This window comes from Echinops telfairi, unplaced genomic scaffold (assembly GCF_000313985.2).
Source record: "Echinops telfairi isolate 266 unplaced genomic scaffold, ASM31398v2 ScPeMD7_7468;HRSCAF=8506_0, whole genome shotgun sequence".
NCBI lineage: Eukaryota > Metazoa > Chordata > Mammalia > Afrosoricida > Tenrecidae > Echinops > Echinops telfairi.
Genome location: NW_022111369.1, coordinates 45,606,622 through 45,629,668, shown reverse-complemented (window position 1 = coordinate 45,629,668; position 23,047 = coordinate 45,606,622). Strand labels below are relative to the sequence as shown.

Here is a 23,047-nt window from a genome sequence, read left to right as displayed (position 1 = left end):
AAGCAAATGTTTTGAGAATGATGATGGCAACAAATGTACAAATGTGCTTGACACAATGGATGGATGGATTGTGATAAGAATTGTACGAGCCTCCAATAAAGCAATTTAAAAAAACCAGGGCCATTAATTTACTACCCATGTAGTTCAGTCTGAGTTGGCATCAACTCAATGACAGTGAGTGTTGAGTTTTACGCAGTCTGGAGAAATTGGTTCTAATTATTCAGTGTCCATGCTCAAATGTTTTGAGCATCATTCCTGGAGATGCTGTACTGAAAGAGTGGGAGGAGGAAAACTCAATAGGTAGATTCCCAACTTAAGAAGTCAAGAAACAGCAATAAAAGCAGATTACTTAGCCATATGGATGTGAATACCAGAAAAACACCTGAATGTGGGGAGGCAGGAAATCCTGGTGCAAATATGTCTTGTTTTTGTTATAAGCTAGTAATATAAAATGGCTTTTAAAAACCTTTGCATATTTATTACATTGTTAAAAAATATTTCTGAAAGAATGACTAAAATTAACCAGTCAGATACAAAAAATGGGATGGAAGGAACATTCTGAGGAGAAAATGGCAAGTTAATGAAGGCTGGGTGAAACACAGTTAACTCCTTTAGAGTGTGAACAGGGGTTGTGAGGCTATAGGACACTGGAGAAAATCTAATTATGAAAAGTTTCACTGTGTGCCATGTTCATTAGTTTGGATTCTATTAAGTAGCTAAGATACGACCTCTAAAGGGTGTTAAGCAAGAAGCAATTTAATTCTGCCTGTTTCTCTCATCCCTTCCTCCCTCCCTCCTGCTTTGCCTCCTTTCCTTCTTCCCTGGCTGCTGCAATGTGAGTAGACTCAGTTCCTACCAGTGTGGACAACAGACAGAAATGGAGAAAATGGAAAGCGTGAGAAACATTTATGAGACTTGAAATCACCTCTTCAGGCACATCTAAATCAAAGCAGCAGCACTGGGTGTAGAGGATTATCAATTAATATGAAAGCTACGCACCGCATCCATCAGAAGGAGTTGGTGACTGGAACACAAAAGGGAATCTCAGCTGAATGACCCCACCTCTCTGCTCCTGACCCTGAGAGATGCCTGAGCGCAGCCCTGCCACGTTCCCACCAACCCTGGAACCTGGGATCCACACCACTTTGCACCCATCGAAGAGCTTGACTACCCACTACTAAGATGGTGGTTTGAATGTTCCCAGAGGCCCCTTCGAGGCAAGGCCTGGGGATCAGCGCTTCTGAAAGAGCATGGCTTTGGAAACACGATGGACTCCTGACTGCTCTGAAGGGATCACAAGAGGAGATCCTGGATAGAGTGGGGCATGGGGGAGATCTGGTCCTTCATTTACTTTACTTATTCACTATGTATAAGAGAGGTGTGAGTTAATTTATCAGCTAAAAGAAAAGTCCAGAAGAGGGTCAGAGCATCACCCACAGAGGCAGAAGAGGTTAGAATGCAGAGCAGAGATGGAAAACGCATCGTCCTGGGCAAGAAAAGTCACTCGTTCTGATAGCTAGGACTTTATTTCAAGTGAATGACCAGTCTTTTAACACGACCATGCCACAATATTTTATATTCTATATATCGCACTTCATTGTCCAATGAAATTCAAGTTCTGGTTTGAAATAAATGAGGAAACCTCACATGGCAACAGTGCCTCTCTCACGTTCACTGGTGAGTGTGGAGCCAGGTCAGCCTCTGCTGAGGGACCCTAACAGCCTCCCTCCCCACCTCGCCCCCCTCCTGATGCCACAGCAGCTTCGGTGCCTCTTCCCAGTTCACGCAATTAGTGTTCCCATTTTCTCTTCTTCATTGCCGCCTACCAAGAACGCAAATATCACTGATCTAGCAACCATTTCCAGGTATACTGCCAGGTGTATGTATTTGATCTCAGAACATGCGGGCGACACAGATATGTTAAGACAACAGGGAATTGTGGATTCACTTACATTGTTTTCTCGTCAAAGATCAGGTCTTAAAGGAATGCCAGATTTAAAAAAATCAAATGGCATCTTCCTACCTCTTTCTAAATACATTCCCCAAAAGATGGGTGTTTGCACTTCAATTTCATTTTTTGCTCAGCAATACAGTCCAGCAAGAGTGTTTCCAAGTGACCTAGTTAAAATATGTGAGCATTTTTTTTAGGTTTAACATAAAATAGCAGTTTTATCTATCTATTTAGATATCTCTAGATATTGCTAAATAAATTGAGATTAGGGGTTCAGAGCAGGTGGGTTGAGAACTATGATATGTCTCTCCTGGAGTCCCTGGGTGGTGAAACAGTATATACTCGAGTATGAGCCAACCCAAATATCAGCCGAGGCACCTAATTTTACCACAAAAACTGCATTAAAAATGTGCTGAAAACCTCAGCTTCTACATGATTATATACGGTAAGCCCTCTCAGAACTGCCATGGAAGAAAAGCCTGGCTTTCTACTTTCAAAACAATCATCCGCAGGAAATCCTATGGAACTCAGTCCTACTCTGACACACAGCTGCTGGTGACTGGCAATCTTCTCTAACCTGTTTTATATTCTTCTTATTTTTAAAAATTAAAAAGTATAGCTTTTATTTATGTATTTATATTTTAATGAATCATTTTATTGGGGGCTCTTACAGCTCTTATAGCTATCCATGCATCAATTGTATCAAGCACATTTGTATAGTTTTTTAAAAATATATAATTATTTAATCTGAATCAATTCCACAGCCTGAAAGACTCCACTTCTGACTTCTTGAAACATTTCTTCAAATAAAATACCATTATCTTACAGGACAATCACTGACACAACCATTGATTGCCCATGTGACTGTAAGCACATTTCTGATCTTTTTTCTCAAGAAAAAGTAGGACCATAGGTCCCCTGCCCATATCTTTTATTGAGTTTATGAACATTATATAGAATAACATCATAAAGTATTTTAAAGGAGAATGTATTATTTTTTAAAGAATCTATCATATGTAAAGCAAGAATTATACTTCAGGGAAAAATAAATAAAACATGGTTCTTAGAGATAGAAAACCTAATATTTCTACTTTTTTTCAGTTATTTTCTAAATCTATTTCAAGAAATATTTTATTTGGCTTGTTAGCTTGTTCTTTCTTTCTTCCTTTTTTAATCATTTTATTGGGAACTCTTACAACTCTTGTTACAACCCATACATCAATTGTATCTGGCATATTTGGACATATATTACATCATTCTTTTCTAGACATTTATCCCTCCCTCCCTGCTCCTCCTCCCAACCCTCGTGGCCTCCGATCCACTGTAAATTGTTAATTATTTTCAAATCTCATTCCAACCGCCGTCTCCCTTCCCCTCTGATTTTTGTTTCTACTTTTAAAAATCACAAAGTACATTGCTTCAGAATTATTGAGCACTTTTATTTAAAAGTTTTCATTCATTCAAAATTAATTGTGTATATTCCTAAAGCTTTATAAATATTAATTTATCTTGAGCCAATTTTTGCATTCCTATAATTTTACTCTTTCCCTGGCAGATCTTGAAGTACTTCAAAGCTAGCACTAAAGATTGAGGCTGTCAAGGGTCTCTCAATGCTCATGGAAGTAGCAGTCACAAAATCAAACAATCTATTGCACTGGGCAAATCTGCTGTACAAGACCTTGTCAAAGCGCTTGGAGGACAAAGGTGTGTCTGATCAAAGCCGTGATATTTTCAATCACCCAGATGCATGCGAAAGTGCAGGGCAGTGAATTATTTAATGTGGCCTTTCTAATCTAGTCTCTCTAACTCCCACTGATGGGTTTGGGTGGGAGAAGCGGGTGGGGGCGAGGAGAGGCTAATAGGAGGCAGTGGCAAATGCTTGTTAAAAGATTCATTGTAATTGTTATCCTACTGGATATAAAATGAGTCTTCTCAGAAGCAGAAGAGGGGATCTCACTACCAGCAAGAGGCAGGAGTGGAACAAGACCCCAAGATTCCTGCACAGCGGGCTCCTTTGATCAAGAAGATAGTGGTGACATCAGAAGAGGCCAGAGAAGCAGCAGCAGACATGCAGGCATGCACGGGAGCAGCAGCGAAGCAGGAGTGTGAGGCAGAGTGGTGGACTTCTCAGCCCACAAGGCAAGGGAACCTGGGTGCTTTGGGGCAGGAGGCTAGTTGGTGCAGTGAAGTAAGTACCTTTGAGTACTTAATTTGAGGAGTTCAGGTTTGCTGACTCATGGAACTGGAGCTGCATGTCTTCTAGTTAAGGCTAGCATTGGGGTGACGTGATTCCGGGCATTTATCAGTGGCCACTTTGTAGTCTGCGTGATTGAGCAACTAACAATATTCTGAGCACTTCTCACCTGCATTGTAGCCTGTTGATTTCCTTAATAAATCCCTTAATTGTGACTGTTGTTCGTGAGTTCTTGGTGGTCATGGCAATGAAGTATTAGATCATAAACCAAGAAATAGAGACTGTTGTATATGCTAGAACAGAGTGAATAAGAAGGCATGAGAAGAATGGATGCATTTGAATTATGGTGTTGTCAAAAAAAATTGAAAGTACTATGAACTGACAGAGCAAAGAAATCGATCTCGGAGGAAGTACAACCCGGATGCTCCTTATATGTGAGGAAGCAAGACTGCATCTCACATCCTTGAGAGACCAGTCCCCAGGACATCGTGTTTTATAGAGAGTCAGTGAGGAGAAGAGGACCCTCAACTATACGAATTGACAAGGTGATTGCAACAACGGGCTCAAACATAAATTGTGGCCACAGCATAAAGCCAAGTAGTGTTCAATTCTTCAGGACAAGGTGAGTTGGAACTAACTTGATGGCAGAAAACAACATCAATGTCAAGTCCCCATGAAAGGCTCTCTATTCTCCTGTTTCTTGGGAGCATATTTTACCTGAAACCATCGAAACTCTTCCTCCTCAGCCTTGCCATCCTCCCCTACAAGAAGGTGGGAATACAGGGTCACCCACACGTTCTTCAGCCCCACATAGTAGGCACCCTATTTCAAGTCATGCAGCCTCGTAATGTGTTGGCCCCTTTGGAACTGTCACAGTAAATGCTAGAATTTATTTTGCTTATACTAAAATAAAACTTCTAAGCATCGTGTACTGTTGAAAAGCAAAATAGTTATGAGTCTATTTATTCCTTTTGTTGTTGTCTGTCTTATTTAATTTTTGCTTTTTACTTAACCAGATGGTATTCACATTACTAAAAATTAAAAACAAACTCTCTACCATCAAGGACCAAGTAGAACTGCCCCTGTGGGTTTCTGAAGTAGAAAGCCGCATGTCTCCCCCACAGAGCAGCTGGCGTTTCAGACGGCAGACCTTGACATTAGCAGGCTAACATGCAACCCACTGTCCAAGCAGGACCCCTTTAAATGTGAATGTGCAATAGTTCTCCTAGCATTCAAATCTCCCATCGTCTTGTTGCTTTCTAATCCTTCCATTCAATGTATGACCCAAACCACCATGCAGAATTTCTCAGCTGAAGTACAGCAAGAAAAACAAAATGTAACACAACAGGATTAGTTGTATTTGTTAAGCAACGGGTATTAAGTGTCTATTTCTACATCTAGTTTTTAAATAACAATTTCACTCCATGTGAAAGAAAGAGGGGAAAAACAACTCTACTCAGTGAGTCAAAGTTCCAAGTACTTTTCTGCACTTGGTGAATTTTCAAGCTGAAAACTACAGAATGTATTAGAAGTATGATCTATGTCGGCCAACGTGGGAAATGAAGTCAGTGGGAACAATACAAGCATTCAGAGGACACAGCCTGACAAGGAGCATGACACGTCTCGAAGTCACTGCTAATGCTGAGCTACGTAGTACTCCAGCTGGGTCAACTATTTAAAAAGATCACATGTGAGCAACCAAAAACTCATGTATGTTGTCTTTGCCTCATCTCTGAGCTGGCTTTTCCACTTTCAGAGCCAGCTGCATTTTTTAAAAAGAAATTTAACACTACTGCAAAATGTTCATTTACCTCTCTACATAGCATCAGCTTAGATGCATTGCAAATTTGTATTTGTGACTGCTGAAACCAGTGAATTCTTGTCATATCATGTCAATTTAACTTAATATTGGAACTACACTTTGTGTTCATTGAGGACCCAGGATAGGAGAGTGTTAAAGTCCCCAGCAGCTAACCAAAGGATCAACGGGTGGAATCCACCGGCACTCTTGAAGAGTCCTCTTCGGTAAAATGTACACACTTGGCAAGCATATGGGGCAGTTCTACTCTGTCCCACAGGGTCACTCTGAGTTCGAGTCAACCAGATGGCAGTGGGATGGTCAGTGTGCAGGTCCCATTAGCAATTCTAACTCTAAACCAAAGGAGAATTTATAAACCCATGCAGACCAGCAGAAATTGGAAGATCATTTGATAGGCAAAACCCGGAACACTTAGTTATATTAGTGGAAACTTACATAGATTAAAAGGAAAAGGTAGGTTTTGGGTTAAATGGAGCTGGATTTGAATCCCGGGTCTCCTCTGACTCAATAGCAATGAGTAGTTACAGATGTGACAAAGTTACTCAACCACAGCTTCAAGACGGAGGCCAGCAGTACGTACTAACATTCATGGCTACTGTAAAGGGTTAGCTATGTTTTACAAAAGGGAAACTAAGACATTATGCAGTTTTAACCTGGGTAGTTCCTATAAATGGTAGATAAGAAAATAGCAGCTATATGAGACCTGAAATTTACAACCCCCCAAAAAAGGTATTTCTAATTAATCTAGCAAAAAAAATCATTAATGTGATATTGGCAAATTTCTATATTTGTAGGGTAATGTAGTTTATAAAATGTTTATTATACAACTACTAAAGATAAATACACAAGTGTATATACATACTACATTTCTGCACTGTTGCTGATATGTACTAGATGCAATTGTATTTTTGTCTTCCACATGTTATTTTTTTTCTTTTTTTGGTTGATGGCGGTTCTCTTACAGCTCTTCTAACAATCCATATGTCAATTGTATTAAAAACATTTGTACATAGGTTTCCATCATCATTTTCAAAACATTTTATTTCTACTTGAGCCCTTGGTATCAGCTCCTCTTTTTTCCCTCCCTCCCCCACTCCCCCACCCTCGCGAACCCTTGATAAGTTATGTTATTAATTTTCATATCTTACACCATCTGCCGCCTTCCTTCACCTATATTTCTGTTGTTCATCCCCCTCGGGGTGGGGTGGGGATGATTATATGTCAATTCCCTGCTTCTGCCCCCCCCTTCCCTCTACCTTCATGGTATCACTACTCTCATTACTGTTCCTGAGGAGTTATGTGTGCTGGATTCCATGTGCCTAGAGCTCTTATCTGTACCAGTGTACATGCTGGTTCAGTCGGATTTATAAAGTAAAACTGGGATTCTTTCCCGTGTTTTTAATGGACTAGCAGTAACTATGCCTCAGTGGACGACTGGGAACAGGGCATGTCCTCTCCATGTGGTTCTTTGTATTTCCAGCACAGGCCTGCCAGTGACTCGGCAAACCGTTTATGTCATTCGGGAATACTGATTCCGTTCATTGGTTAAATGATTCAATGACACAAATGCAGCAGAGAAAGTCAGATCTTCTATTGTAAGATCTAACAATCAAGTTATTTATAAGACATACCCCCCACTTGTAAAGAGTAACGATTGTTAATAAAATCATTAAACATTTAAGCAACCTCATAGAGTAAAAGCTGTAAGCGCTTGAGGAATTTCCTCCCTTTGACCCTTTGCTGTTCAAAAGAAAAAATAGAAGATTGACTGTGCAAACAGTCTTTTAAAAATCTAAAAACTGAACATGTCTAAACTTGGAGTTGGTAAAAGGACTAGTGCTTGACCTTGGACTGTGGCTGGAAGAGGCAAAAATAAAGCAGATGAAATGTGGCATTGGTGTCCTTTCTCTCTGTTAAAATTCATCTTATTTTCCCTTCTTCTTTCCTCCCCCTTTCCTTTTGTCCTCCTTTTTCCCTTAATTTCTTCCTTCCTTTCTTCTTTCCTTCCTTCCTTCCTTCCTTCCTTCCTGATGTCCTGCTTTATGGGTCTCACTGTCCCTCCAGTTCTTCACTCCTGCAATCCAGTGTGCTCACACTACTCTAACATCCTGCAAGAAAACCTCAAGAAAGACAGTTTCCTTTCTAAATGTATTTGTTTTCAAAGCAGACCTGTAAGAAGCGGAATTACTTCATTCAAGAGAGGCTCTAAAAGCAAGTGTATCAACCTGGGTCTACTGGAAAACAGACCCTAAGGTACCAATTAAAGAGTGACCCATGTGTGGGGGGATGCAAGCACGGACTGTGCGAACACGGGGAAAGAAAATGAAGTAAAAAAAAGAGACAAAGCCATGTGGTATATGTGTGTGTGTGTATACATATACACATATACATGTATATATATACCATATATACCCTGAGTTCAGTGAGCTACCTGAACATACATGCTCCAGAGGTATGCTTACTCATGTATGGGACACTAAGGGGTTCAAAGGAGCACTGCATCTTGAAATAGTTCACAGAAGGAAGAACCAAGGGAGAATGTATCTTCCAGGGTCACATAACATAGCATTTCCCAATGGACAGAATGTACCCCATAGAAGGTAACTTCCTCAACTTCTGTCTCCTGAATGAATGAGCTCATGCCCCCAGAGGGGATGAGGATTCCTCCAAGTCCCAAAAGAGTGGCAACCTGGTGCGGAGCTGAAGAAGAGAAACAAAGGAAGCAGTTAAAGGATTGTTAGCTGTTGTACAATATTATGTCTCAAAAAAGTAAGGATTTTACACATCGGACTCTCATGGAGAGTGATGCGGCAGACCAACAAGGATTTTCCAAGGTCCCTTCCTCACACCACTTTGAAAGCTGCTTCTTTTATGAAAATACAAGAAAGCCTTTTGTATTTGTCTCACTTGGAGGAGAAGCAGAAGCAAGGGAAGAAAAAAAATTCACAGGGTTTTTGCAAATAATTTATGCTCTCTCAAAATCAGATGAGTAAAATCCAAAAGCCTTGTTTCTCTCCTGTACCACTCTAGTCTCAGGGGTAGAAACAACATGCAAGTATTTAAAGGAGACTTAGTATTTAAGAAAGAAATGATGCTTAACACTGTCTTTAAAACAAATAAACAAACATAAAAACAGTCCACAATCCTAGATTTTTAAAGCCCAAATATGGAAGTAATTTAACAAACTGCCATACAGGAACTAGCTCTTACATCTGAAGGCTGTCAACACCACAATCATGTCCTTGCCAGCAAATCAATCTTGTATTTTTTAAACCATTACTACTATCAACTCTGAGACAAGAATGACTAAAGTGAATAGGCATCCTGGATTCACCTAGAGCCAATTTCTTAGAAATCATTGGTTACTGAAACAAAGATTTTTTGGATTCTCATTCCTTTATGTTAAGATCAGACCAGGCAGGCAGATATGGTAACATTTTAAATGGAACGTTCTAGGCTCACTGAATTTCCGTACTGGTTCAAAGAGGGAAGGCCAAGAAACTAAAGAAAAAGGACAATTTGGTATCAAGTGGGAATTATTCAAGCAGGAAGTGAGGGACAATCGTGGATGGACTTCTGGATCCAGTGACCACCCAGCCTCTGCCTCATAACCTCAGAGGAAACAGCCGTCCAGCTTTCAGAATGGAAAAGAACAGACGGTCACCCAGCAGACGTTTACCTCCCCTGAAAAAGCCCCAGGACTTAAGTTCCGAAAGTGAGTTAGAGGAAGCCAACTCAACTTAACATTAATCTATTTTTACCTTTATCAATAAGACTACGTGCAGGACCAGAATTGATATAACCACATCCAAAGCCATTGGCAATAAGCTGATTCTGGCTCACAGTAACCCTATATAAGAGAATAGAATTGACCCACAGCGTTTCTAAGGTTGTAAATCTTTATGGCAGCAGACTGCCCCCACCTGACTCTCAAAGAGAAACTGCCCCCTTTAGGCTAGTGGCCATCAAGACTCCTTGAAATAGATATACAACAAGAAATACCAAGCGACCTATTCTAAGTGGCAAGCATATAGAAAATAAATGCTATTGAAATTTCAAAAAAGAAGCAAAGTGTTATGTTGGAGAAATCTTGAGAAAAGCTTTAGAGCAGAAGTTGGAATTGAAATTGGACCTAAGTCAATAACAGAACGAATTTCATGTTTGGGAGATAATTATTATTAAGGTTGTCCAGCTGGAGTGGAGAATTAGACAAAGTAGCATTAAGGAACAAGGGGCTTCTTGATGTGTGTGATATGACTGTGAAATAATTCAATTGATTTTCTATGTGACCCTTGAAAATAGGACTCATTAACAAATAGTCACTCACGTATTTCCAGTTGAAGCTTTGTAATGCCTGCTCACCGCATTGCTAAAGACAGATTCCCAATTAAGAGTCTGAATAGTCTAGGAAACCACAATAGTATTTAATAGCCATGAATGCTACCGGGCAGTAATCATCAAGAAAGCGTAGGCTGTACTTCCTTTGTTATACTTTTGGAATGATAAATAGGAATTTTAGCTTGCTTACTTGTTTGTTTTTTATGTAGTATTTTATCTTGTATCTAAATGATCCTTAAAAATCTTAGTTATTATTCTTCATTACAAGATGACTATTAGTTATTTAGAAATGAATAGGAAATTTGCTCAAAGAACCCTTCTACCATAAAGGGCAAAGTTGGAAGTATCCATCTACAGATATAATAGTATTTGGAATTTGCCTTTCAATATAATTGATCAAGTAATGACCTGTGTATATATTTTTATTTTTCAGTTGTCTCTGTTCTCCAAGAAGTACTTATGATTTCTTCCTAGTTCATTCACTAATGGCCTCTTATTGGGCTTCTAAAACTATGCAGCATTTGATATGGTTGATTTTTTTTCTAATCTTTTATCTAAAACCCATGCTCACTCTTGATTCTCCTCAGTTAGTGCTTTTTTGGCTTCTTCACTATAAATATGAGTGTCTCCGTGATGCTACCTATAGAAAGCTTCCTGTTTTATAATGCCAAGTCAGTATTCCCTCAATACTACGCAAAATTAACTTTTGGTGTCAGGCAGCAGAGTCTACTTCCTCTGTGCTGCCCCCCTACACACACACACACACACACACACACACACACACAACATGCACATATACACACCAATAAGTTAATAATCAATCTGGCCATCTTATACTCCACATTCTAAATTCTGTCCCCATTTTTCCTGTACCAACCCTTGTGGTGCTGTTGGATAAGTTTGGGTTGTAAAACCACAAGATCTGCAGTCCACCCCACGAGCTTCTCGGTGGGAACAGAGGAGGTTATCTGATCTCTAATGATTTATGGCTCCAAAATCAATACGGAGGGTCCTTCTGAGTTGGAATCAGTTCAAGGGCAGGGGTTTGGGATCATGGAAGAAACCAGTTCAAATGGCTACCCCCACGGTGGCCTTTCCCCTATCATCCCATCCCATAATATCTCCGTTATCTGGGATTATTTTAATTCTATATGGTATAAGTTATACTTTGCCAAGTATTTAATCATTCTTGCACAATTGTTAATATCTGATGTATTTTTATCCACTATATTGCAAACTCTTTTGGGAAAGACATTGCCTTATTCTTGGAAAATTCTTCTTGATGCTTAACACATGATTAGACATCATTGTCTGTCTCCAGTAGTAGGTACATATGAATGGGTCTATAGATATATTGTCTAATAGTAACACACTTTTAAAATATGCTTTTAAGAATAAAAATTTTCATATGTACTCTAGCAGTTAAATTTGTATTTTCCATTAGCCGATAAAGTACATGAAAGTAGTGCTTTTAAATAGGCTAATATTTGTTGATGGTGGTAGTCCATACTTAAACTTTATAAACAAATATAGTTTATCAGATTAGCCTACATAGAGAAATTGGGCACAGCTACCATATTAAATAAACTGTGCTTAACAACAACAACACTGGTAAATAAGTTAGATGTTGTACATCAAAAGGAATTGCCAGAAATTCAAGCTGGATTCAGAAGATAATGTGGAATGAGAGACATTGTTGCTGAGTCAGGTTCATCTTGGCAGGGACTACCAAAAAGATGTTAACTGTATTTTCTTGGCTATTCAAAGGCATTCAGATCATAACAAACTATGGATAATAATATGAAGAATGGGAATTGCATAACACATAGTTGTGTTCATGCAGAACCGATACACAGACTGAGAAGGAGTTCAAACACATCTTATAAATCATACAAAATCGTTTTGTTCTGTCAAAAATGTGTACATACCCATTATACAGATTATATTGAAGGATGTCATCAAGGAACTATCAATAATGCCAACCACAAAAAGACAGCAACATTGGAGACTTCTACCAAACAGTCAAAGAAGATTTAACACCAATCTCTTCAAAAACAAAAACGAGAAACACTGCCAAACTCTATGAGTCTAGTATAACTCAGATAGCTGGAGTGCCCGTTCATGGTGACTAGCGAGATCAGTCAGAACGGACGCTGGCACCTCAAGAGAACTAGAGCAAGAGAGCACAGTGGGGAGGGGAAAAGGACTCTTCAGACCAGAGACTTCTTATTTATTTAAATTCATTGGGCTGGTGATGGCACCACATGAGCACATCGTGAGCACAGGGCAACTACAGTAGAATGAGTGCAGGATCACATGTGCATGTTGTTGTGGGATGCTGTGAAGTCAGTTCCGATTCACAGTCACCCTGTGTGCAGCCGCACCTGCTCCATCCTCACAGTTATTCTTACCCTCAAGCTCACTGTTGCAACTACTGTGTCATCTGTCTTGTCAAAACGGCATAGTACACTGAACAAATCTATTATACAAGACCTCTTTACAGTTTTAAAGAGCTAAAATGTGACCTTTAGCTCTAAGGTATATCTGACCCAAGCCATTACATTTTCAATGGCCTCATATGCATGTGAAAGGTGGACAATGAATAAAGAGGACCACAGAAGAATTGATGGGTTAAATTATGATGTTGCGAAAGAATATTGAAAGTACTGTAGAGTACTTGCCTGAAGGGTAAATATGTCTGTCTTGGAGGAAGTAGAGCTAGAATGCTCCTTGGAAGCAAGGAAGAGGAAACTTCATCTCACCATCTTTGAACGTGTTATCAGAACAGACCAGTCCTGGAGAAGCACGTCATGGTTGGCCAAGGAGAGGGCCGAAGAGAGAGAGGGAGAGCCTCACTGCAATGCACTGACACCGTGACTGCAGCACTAGGTTCCAACCGGGCAACAGGTTTGAGGGTGCCACAGGATGGGGCAGTGTTTCATTATGATATTCGCAGGGGTGCCATGAGTTGGAACGGACTCAACAGCACCCAAAACAATTGTACATATTCTTAAAGTTTCTCTTAATTAATTTGGGAACCTAATCACCAATAATTGTTTAAATGCTGTGGCATTTATTCCATTTGCCCAATATATACAAGCACTCTGGCAAGTCAGCAACCGTCTTCACTGAAAGTAACAAAATGTAGTGTTTCTGGACCCACACTTGGATTTTCATGGCATGCCTGTAGCATGAGAGCAAATGCTAAGTCAATATTAAGTCACTCAAGGGTGTTCCCTTCTTTGGTCATGGAAGTAGTTATAGACTGATTTCTTCATCAAATAAAAAATCATAGCCTGAAATAAATTTTGGCTATATCTCAAGGCATAGAGTTGTGGATAATTCTGAAGGAAATGTTTCTTAACAATAGCAACAAAGCTGAACGCGTAGTACTTAAGCATCCCTTCTGTATTGTGTCTCTTTAACAACTGGAATTTGATTCTGATCAACCATTGGAATTGTTAAATAAGGAAATACAGTTGAGAAATGTAAGCTCATTTTGGAAAATCCCATTGAAGAAATGGGAAGAATCTGATGGCTTGATTACTTACTATAGGATTAGTGTGATAGAGTTTAAAATTGCTTAGTCATAGCATTAATAATTGTTTCAAAAAATGTCATTTTTCTGTTTACCCTATCTTGGTAGAAACTTTTTAGGAGAGCCTTCCTTTACAGTTAAATTAAATGCATATTGATTTACCCTGTATTGATGCAGATAGCAGCCTTGTAAGGACTATTTGAATATTGTATTGTGTCTTTCCCACACCACGATTTGAGTCATTGACTCCCCTTTCCTGCCTCCCAGGCCTTACCATTTGCAGCCTTACAGCAAAGAGTAACTGTGGTTTATCAACTTGGGATCATCTTTCATGCTAACTGGGCTTGAGCAGCCTTCCTCCTGACAATGTGAGAGTCTCCAAGTTGATTTTCCTTTCCTTTCTTTATTCTAACCCCAAATGGCACGGCATCATATAATGTATTTAGTGTTCGAAACATAATAACCAAACTTAATACATAGTACTTACACATTCCTTTTTATTATTTGTCTTCAGCTACTGAAATTTGATTCTGATCTATAATTGGAGTTGTTATATAAGTGAATACAGTTGAGCAATGTATTTCATAATGAAAAGGTCTAAAATTAATTTAGTAATGCTATGACTGATGTTAGTAGCATCAAGTGGATTTCCACTTTCAGCAACCTCATTCGACAGAATAGAACTATACCTGTCGGTAATCTTTTTTCCCTTAACACATGGTTTCTTTATTTTCTCATTTGTTTTTTTAAGTGCTCTTGTCACATAAACCACATAGCATATAAATCAATCATTCAATTACATCAAGAAAATTGTACAACCTTTCCCACCATTTCAGAACATTTTCTTTTTGTCCCCCCATGATGAAATCATGAGTGTGTCATCCTGTTCAGTTCGAGTGCTCCTTCCCCTTCCTGTCCTCATTGTTTCCTCCCCTAATCTCCTCGCCCTCCCCATCTCCCAGCTCCTACAATCCCCTACAGTAATCCTTATGGCAACAGAGTCCCAGGAAGCTGCTGGGTGAGTTTGAACTGCCAACCTTTAAGTAAGCAGTTAAGTGCTTACCTATTGAGCCACTAGTGTCCCTTAACAACAACAAAACCCCAATGTTGTTGAGTTGATTACAACACATGGTGACCTTATCACAGCCTGATAGCAGCCATGGTGCTTTTGAAGGCGTAGTTTGTTATGGAAGTAGATCCCTCGTCTTTCCATTGTGAAGTTGCTGGTGGGTTCCTTTCATTGAGCAGACACCACTGAATCCACTTCACAACAGGGCTCCCTGTGTCCCTTAATGCTACTGTTCAGTGACATGGCACCCTCTCTGACCCAGGCTCGCTTTACAGAACACTGCCTGTCCAGACCACCCTCACAATGGTTACATATGAGCCCGAGGTGGAAGCCCCGGTGGCCATCCATTTTATTGAGGGTCTTCCTCTAATTTTCCTGACTTTCAATTGAACAAGGAGCCCTGATAGCACAGTGGTTACACACTGGAGTGCTAGCTGTAGGCTCAGCAGTTCGAAACCTCCATCCACTTCTAAGAGAAAGGCAAGGTTTTCTACTTCATTAACAGTGACTCACAGGGGCAGTTCGACCCTGTCCGGTAGGATTGCTGGGAGTTGATGTTGACTTAATGGCAGTGAGAGTGACTTACTTTACCAAGCATGATGTTCTCCTCCAGAGAGCAGTTGCTCCTGATAAGGTGTCCAACACACATAAAACAGAATTCCTTCATTCATTCTGAGGAACATTCTGGCTGTATTTCTTCCAAAACAGATTTATTTGATCTTCAAGCAGCTTATGGTGTGTTTATTATTATTCTCCAACATCATGATTCAAAGGTATCTCCTCCAGTCTTCTTCATTGGGCAGCTTTCAAATGTCTATGAGGCAATTGAATGTACTATGGCTTGGATCAGGTGCATTTTAATCCTCCAAGTGACATCTTTGCTCTTGTAACATTTTAAGAGGTTGTGTAGCAGATTTGCCCAGTGCAATAAGTAGTATAACTTCATAATTTCCATTTTCATGAGTGTTCATTTTAAATCCAAGTAAAATAAAATCCTTGAAAACTTTGATATTTTCTCTGTTTATGGTGATGTTGCCTATTGGTCTAGTTGTGAGGATTTTAGTTGCAATCCATACTGAAGACTTCAGTCTTTGATCTCCATCAGTCAGTGCTGCAAGACCTTTGTTCTGTCTACAAGCGATGATGTATCAGGCTCTTAATGAGCCATCCTCCAATCCTAACGTCATATAGTACAGCTTCTCAGGCCATTGCTGAGCATGCAGATGGAATCAGTATGGTGAAAGGATACAGTTTTGATGCACCGCTTTTCTAATGTTAAACCATTCAGTATCCTCTCGTTCTGTTGAAACTGTTACCTCTTGGTTGCTTTTGTTTTTAATCATTTTATTGGGGGTTCATACAACTCTTATCACAATCCATACACACATCCATTATGTCAAGCACATTTGTACATTTGTTGCCATCATCATTCTCAAAACATTTGCTTTCTGCTTGAGCCCTTGGTATCAGCTCCTCATTTTTCCCCTCCATCCCTGCTCCCCCCTCCCTCATGAACCCTTGATAATTTATAAATTATTATTATTTTGTCATATCTTACCCATTCCCTTCACCCACTTTTCTGCTGTCCATCTCCCAGGTAGGAGGGTATATGTTGATCCTTGTAATCAGTTTACACATTCCACAGGAGCACAATGCAGTGTTCTGAAATTCTTCTCAATGCTATACATGCAGTTTGTTAAGATCTGCATAATTAAATGCCTTTGCATAGTCCATCCAACACAAGCAAACAGCTTTCTGGTATTCTCTGCTTTCATCAACAATCCATCTGACATCAGCAATGATATATCCCTCATTCCATGCCCTCTTCTAAATATGACTGGGATTCCTGGCCCCTCTCTGAGCTCCTTCTAGTATTAATCATTAGTTAACTGTATTTATTATCAAATAAATTCAATCTTAATATAGCTAATCTATAATACATTATTTAAAATTATACCTTCACCTATCAAATTATATCATTTTGTTTCAGTTACTGTATAATACATTATCAGTACTAATAATTAATTATGTATCACCTATTATATACTTACTAAATTTATGTTATATATAAATAGAATTTATGTATACGTTGCATTTGTATATAGTATGTAAATTTAACCTTAGTGTGGTTTGCCTTCTATTTCTCTTTCTAATCATGCTTCTCTTTTTGTAAAAATTCCCAAAAGGAGTAGTACATAATGTGTGTATCTTAAAATTAGCCGATGGAGTTCCATCTCTTGCATTCAACATCAATATTCACATGAAGACTGTGGCTGTGTGGGTTACGAATGTGGATGCCGGGCATGCATGCGCTTACTGAACACAAGATTGGAGCACTCTGAAAACAGAATCTCTTCGTATGCCTCACAAGTTACATTTACCAAATAGTGAGTTGGGATCATGACCTAACCACAGAGTGCATTCAGCCTGGGTTATTGCTCCCTGGCATTCATCCTAAGGAAACCACTTACAAGTATGGTGAGTGTGGTTCAAGGCCTAGAGGGGTGAGTCAGCATGCAGCTTGAGGCCTGTCCCTCTGTCCCCTTGCCCAGAAACCTATTGACACTCATGCCTACACCTTGATGTGAATTAGCTACAATAAAAGAAGGTGGACTAGACAAGGTGAGGATTCCTCCTGCGCTCTTTGATGGCCTCAGGGAGCACACAGCCTATATTCAGAGGGGCAGTCCTGTTGAGTGGGGCACAGTGGCAATGTTGTTGGTCCCAGCATGGTCATAGCACAGACATCAGCAGGCCAGGCAGGCACCTTCAGGGAGCCCAGCAGAAGATGCCTGCAGTACAAGCCTCTCCCATGGTGACCTGGGAATTTCCCCACATCACCTGAATGAAACAAGCACTCCTGATTCTCTCTGGCATGACAAAGTTCGAGTAGAACAAACAGCTCACTACAAAGCAAATGGGAGTTAAAAACTATTGGAAAAAAACATTCCTTTTAAATGCTACATCGTTTGGTTAAAAAACATTAGGGATGTTTCTCGTTGACCTTGTGTTGTTTGTTAATAGCATGTTGGTTAAAAAATAGTAGACTGCCAAGTGTATGGCCATCTAAGCAACTCTTTCATTTCACCAATGAGAAAACCAGCACCCAGGAAGATGAAATGGACAGACCATCTCTGAGTTGGTGAGTGGGAGAGGTGGGACTAGGATCATGCCTGCACCCCTCCCCTCAGCTGTCAGCAAGCTTTCCCCTGAAATACATATACTCACATCTACACACACATGTCCGTCTCAGAATGCATTTCTCCAAAAGTAATAAAATAATGTGATGAATTAGAATTGAGTCTCAAAGTTAAGAATATATGATAGATAGACCCACCAAGTAGCTTCTGACTCACAGGGTCCCTATAGAGCAGAATACACTGCTCCATAGGGTTTCAGAAACTGTAAATCCTTTCAGAGGCACAAGAGGACAAATCTAAAGGAAGTCTCTTCACTCTGGAGTTTATACTTCTAAATGTGGTGGGTTCGGGAGGTCAGTTCTAGCTACTTCCAACTATCTCATGAGATTCCTTGCACCCCAAAATGTTTCGTGTTTCAGTGATCCATCCTTTAAGTCCTTCCACCAGCGTTCTCCAGCCTGCTCTTTTTCTTCCTTTTTTTCTACCCCAGTCTTTGAGGCTTCAGGGCATTTCTATAAAGCCCTTTCAGTTAGAAACCCACTTGATTCCAACTCATAGAAACCCTATGATGGGTTAGAGTGGATATGTCCTGTGCACTTTCCAAGGCTGTAAATCTTCAGGGAAGCAGACCGCCCCATCTTCTCCCCACAGGTCCACCATGGTCCTTAAGGTAGAGATAGAGTCACTTAATGGAGCATTGATGCAAGGAAAGCAGTTTTAAGGTACCCAGAAATTAAATTAAATTTTCTCAGCTAGTCATTCAAAAGAATAGTTGTACTTTAGCTTACCCGCAGTGTACATTAGCACTGGATTGTTTTGCTTGTGATTTTTGCCTGGTAACAATTTGTTTTTGAGACTAGAACAAAGTCCTGTGTGTTAATAAAGAGCAAGTATGGGGTAGGGGATGCTGATCAACACTGAATAATCATTTTTCCCGTAACATCCATGCTAGCATGTCACCCTAATTTAGATCCTATTAGTCCATTCCTATGAGGCAATCATGGCTTTGAGCTCCAGTCCCCTTGCCCCTCCCACCCTGCACCTCACTGCCAGATGTGTCTTTTTCAGTCACCACTCGCAGGCCCACACTCGAGGGACTCCCTGGCCTCTCCTTACTTATTCAAGACTCGTGATGATGTATGTTTGGGCTACGTGTTGGCTGATGTTCAAATACTTTTGATCTGGCTTATTTGGCTCTTCATACTCTGATTGCTTCTAGTTTCCACATCCTCGCTGGCAGGCTGATCTGATCTTCTGACTCTCTGATAAGACCGTCTCATTCCCATCACCAGCTCTTTACTCAAGAATATTTCCCCTGGTCTACGTCCTCCTCATTTCTCCAGGAGAGGGCTGTCCTCTTGGCAGCCTCCCTGCTCTACCTCTCACTGTAAAGTACTTTCTTCCCCAGTTGCATGGACTTAACTCTTGGGATGTCACATGTCTTAGTCTTGCCGCCCCCCACCCCCACTTAGAACACTGGTGCTTCCAGGTGGAATCATGTTTTCGAAATCTCTTGAGTCCCCTCTTTCTACCCCACCCTCACATGCTCTGGAGCCATGCTAACGATAGTAGATTCGCTGTAAATATTTTCTGGCCATGAGGCAGTCTCGACACCGTGGAGGATGAGAAGATCGGCCACATCCACGCCACAGCTGGCAAGAGCATCAGGATCGTTTCTAGGCCTGAATCTCAGACATCATTGCTGGTCGTCCTCAACCTTCCTGGCCAGCGTGCACCACTAAATTCTAACTGACCACATCTTCTGTAACGTTGTTATATGGGGCTTCTAAGACTACATGTTGATGAGGGCAGACAGACTCATCTTTCTCCTAGGGAGCAATTGGTAGATTTGAACTACCTACTTGGAGGTTAGCAGCCCAATGCCTAGCACACAGCGCTACCATGACCACCTTATACAGCCTTATTTGTTTATTTCATCTCTAGTGTTCTCAAAAAAGGATTTCTCTTCCCTTTGCTTCCTCCTCATTAGCAGGCAACTCAAGACTCAGGATTTGGGTCTTTTTCCCCCCAGTTCCATCAAATATCCCTAAAAACATCAGCCCATTCCCTGAGATGTGAGGAATGGGGGGAGGGGTAGCTTCCTGACCAGTTCTCCCCTCCCCATGGGTAATTCCTTGTTCTCTAGCTCACATGTTGGGCACCCACCCCAGGCAAATGTACCCCAGGCTCAGCACTCAGCATTCTGAATGAGAGTGCCCTTAACTCTGCTAGATGCCCAGAGAAATAGCTTTCTTAATGCAAATGCGAAGCCTTTTCTTCAGGGGATTCCCTCCCAGGGACCCACCCTGGGGGGCTTGGAACTAGCCCTCTAGTCTGGAAGGTAACCCTCCCAGGGACTGCAGTGTGGACTTGCGCCCCGCCAGGACCGCGTGACCATGGGCTCCCTTCCGCCCGCTGCCCTTCCCACGCGCCCGTTCCAGCCTGCAGCAGGTGCCCTCACAGGTGCTCTCCTGCGGTCAAGTTCTCCCAGGGGCCCCTACCAACCCAGTCCCTGTGATCTGGCGGCTCAGGTTTCGCCCTCTGGGTGGCTCCAGCCACAGACTTTCCTGTTGGAGCCAAGGTGTCCGCGCAGCCACTTACCCAGGGCGAGGGCCAGCAGCAGGGGCAGGGAGCTGGCGCCTCTGCCAGCGAAAGTCCGATCCATCCACCCTGGTCTGAGCCGCCGGACAGCCCCCGGGACGCGTCTTCCTGCCCTTCCTGCGCCCCTTTCCCACGGGGTGCCTGGAAAGGAATCCCGGCGCTTGGAGGAAGCGAAACTACTCCTCTGGCTGGCACCCCTGCGACAGGGCAGGGAACCACCGGGGCGGCAGCGGACAGCTGGGGAGAATCGCCAGGAGTGGGGAGCCTGCTATTTATCCCCGCTCCTTCTACACCCACCCCACCCACGAGGAGCAAAGAGTGGGTCGAGGGAGCCTCCACGTTGCTCCCACCCAAATGACCCCCCAAGGTCCGCCGGCCTGCTGGGGCTGCCCTGGGCCGCTCACCCGCTCCCCCTGCTGGGTGGCACCTGACTGTTGAGTCTCTGCCCCCATGGGGAGTAAACAAGGCTGGGAGGATGGTGAGCGGGGAGAACCCACGTGGAGGGGTGTCAGATGGGTAGGACAGGCCTGCGCGCAACCCCAAAGGCAGGCTGCTCGAAACTTTGAGAACCTCAGGAGAGTTTTGGAATTTTCACGTCTTATTTCAGCTGACGGCTGATGTCATGGGGAAAAGAGCGCCAGCACTGGCTGCAGTAAACTTCAGGCCTTTGACAACTTGCTGCAGTTTCTGTCACGCGTAGGGGCAATTTCAAGAGGCCCTGCCCGGAGGCCGAAAGCGTGGTGGCCGGTGTCTTTAATGTTCCGTGTAGCATCTTCTTAAATGTGTCATGAATGTCTAGGGGATTGGGCTTGCCAAGATCTAATTTAGAAATTCCACTAATTTTTTTTTAATTTATGTATCCCATTATATTTTCGTTCATTTATTTGATTCCTTTAGGCTAGCGGTTCTCAACCTGTGGGTCGCGACCCCGTTTGGGGGTGAACGACCCTTTCACAGGGGTTGCCTAAGACCATCGGAATACACATGTTTCCCATGGTCTTAGGAACCGAGACACGGCTCCTCTATCCATCTCCAGGCGGGTCATCCACATGCAGATACGCCCACATGAGTACCCAGCGTGAAGATTGTTGTTACCAGTGCTACACCATGCTTCCAGACAAAATTTCATTTACTTGTAATTAGAAATAAATATTTCACAATATATAATGACATATTGGTTTTGTGATTAATCACTATACTTTCATTATGTTCAATTTGTAACCATGAAAATATGTCCTGCATATCAGATATTTACATGACGATTCATAACAGCAGCAAAATGACAGTTATGAAGTAGCAACAAAAATAATGTTATGGTTGGGGGTCACACCACATGAGGAACTGCAGGCAAAGGTCTCTGCACGAGGACGGTGGAGAACCACTGCTCCAGGCTGTTACTCTGTGTATTGTAGTTAGCTCTGTACCCTAAACAAAGGGGAGGGTCCTGATGGCACTCGGCTACTAACCAAAAGTTTGATCATTTGAACCCACTCAGTAGCTCCAGGGTAGAAAGATCTATAGAGCGGTTCCCTGAAGATGACAGGCTAGAAAAAGACAGAGGACAATTCGACTATGTCCTGTGGGCTCCCTAGGAAGCAAAAGTCGACTAAAGTTTGGGTGATTAACAGCAACAAGACAAAAGGACAAGGCTTCTTGCCCATAGCTTGTCAAACACTGCCCCCTACTTCAGCACACCTTTTCATTATGGACATGGAGAAGCTGAGGATTCTGAACCCGCCTTCCAGAACACAAAAGCCTCCTCACAGTCTTCAGCGATAGAAAGCCCCCAACCCTGCCTTTTGTGATTAGTCTATTTTCCTCCAAAGTCACAAAAGGGCACAGCTATTCTGCTGAGATCCATGGCTGTACGCAAGCACACTCCATGCACAGATGCCTTTCTCTGGCATGGAAAAGTCCCCAAACCATTATTTTTCATATGAAATACATTTCAGGTGTCTGCCCTTCCCTCCTCATTGTTTCAATTCTACAAAGTATTATGAATTTTTCTGTCACATGTGACATTTTGTTTTAATACAAATATGGGTTATTTTAATGCCCCAGGCAACCAATATATGCAGAGAAATTAAAACTAACTTTCAATTCTCATAATCCCATTCCTGCCTCACACAGCAGCTATAAAACATTGGCAAAGAAGGGGGCATGGGAGAGGGGGTGGTAGTGTTAACAAACCCAGGGGCAGGGGAACAACAAGTAATCCAAATCGGTGGTGAGGAGGCCTGGTAGGGTGTGACCAAGGGTAATGTAAGGAATTACTGAAACCCTAATGAGGCTAAACATGATAGTGGAACAAGAGGAAAGTAAATGGAAATAGATGAAAGAGCTAGGAGGTAAATGGCATTTATAGAGGTCTAAATACAGGCATGTACATATGTAAAT

At 41.7% G+C, this 23,047-nt stretch overlaps 1 protein-coding gene across 2 annotated transcripts in view; it reads right to left on the bottom strand.

Annotated features, from left to right (window-relative positions):
* The window catches only part of BTC (betacellulin), a 56,787-nt gene extending 35,836 nt beyond the window's left edge, over positions 1–20,951 (bottom strand). For both annotated transcript variants that reach the window (XM_004703378.3, XM_045284280.1), the window contains exon 1: positions 20,651–20,951. In XM_004703378.3, coding sequence (XP_004703435.2) covers positions 20,651–20,714 — 64 coding nt within the window. In that variant the 5' untranslated portion in view covers positions 20,715–20,951. The remainder of the gene's footprint in view (positions 1–20,650) is intronic.
* Between the last annotated feature and the right edge of the window lie 2,096 nt (positions 20,952–23,047).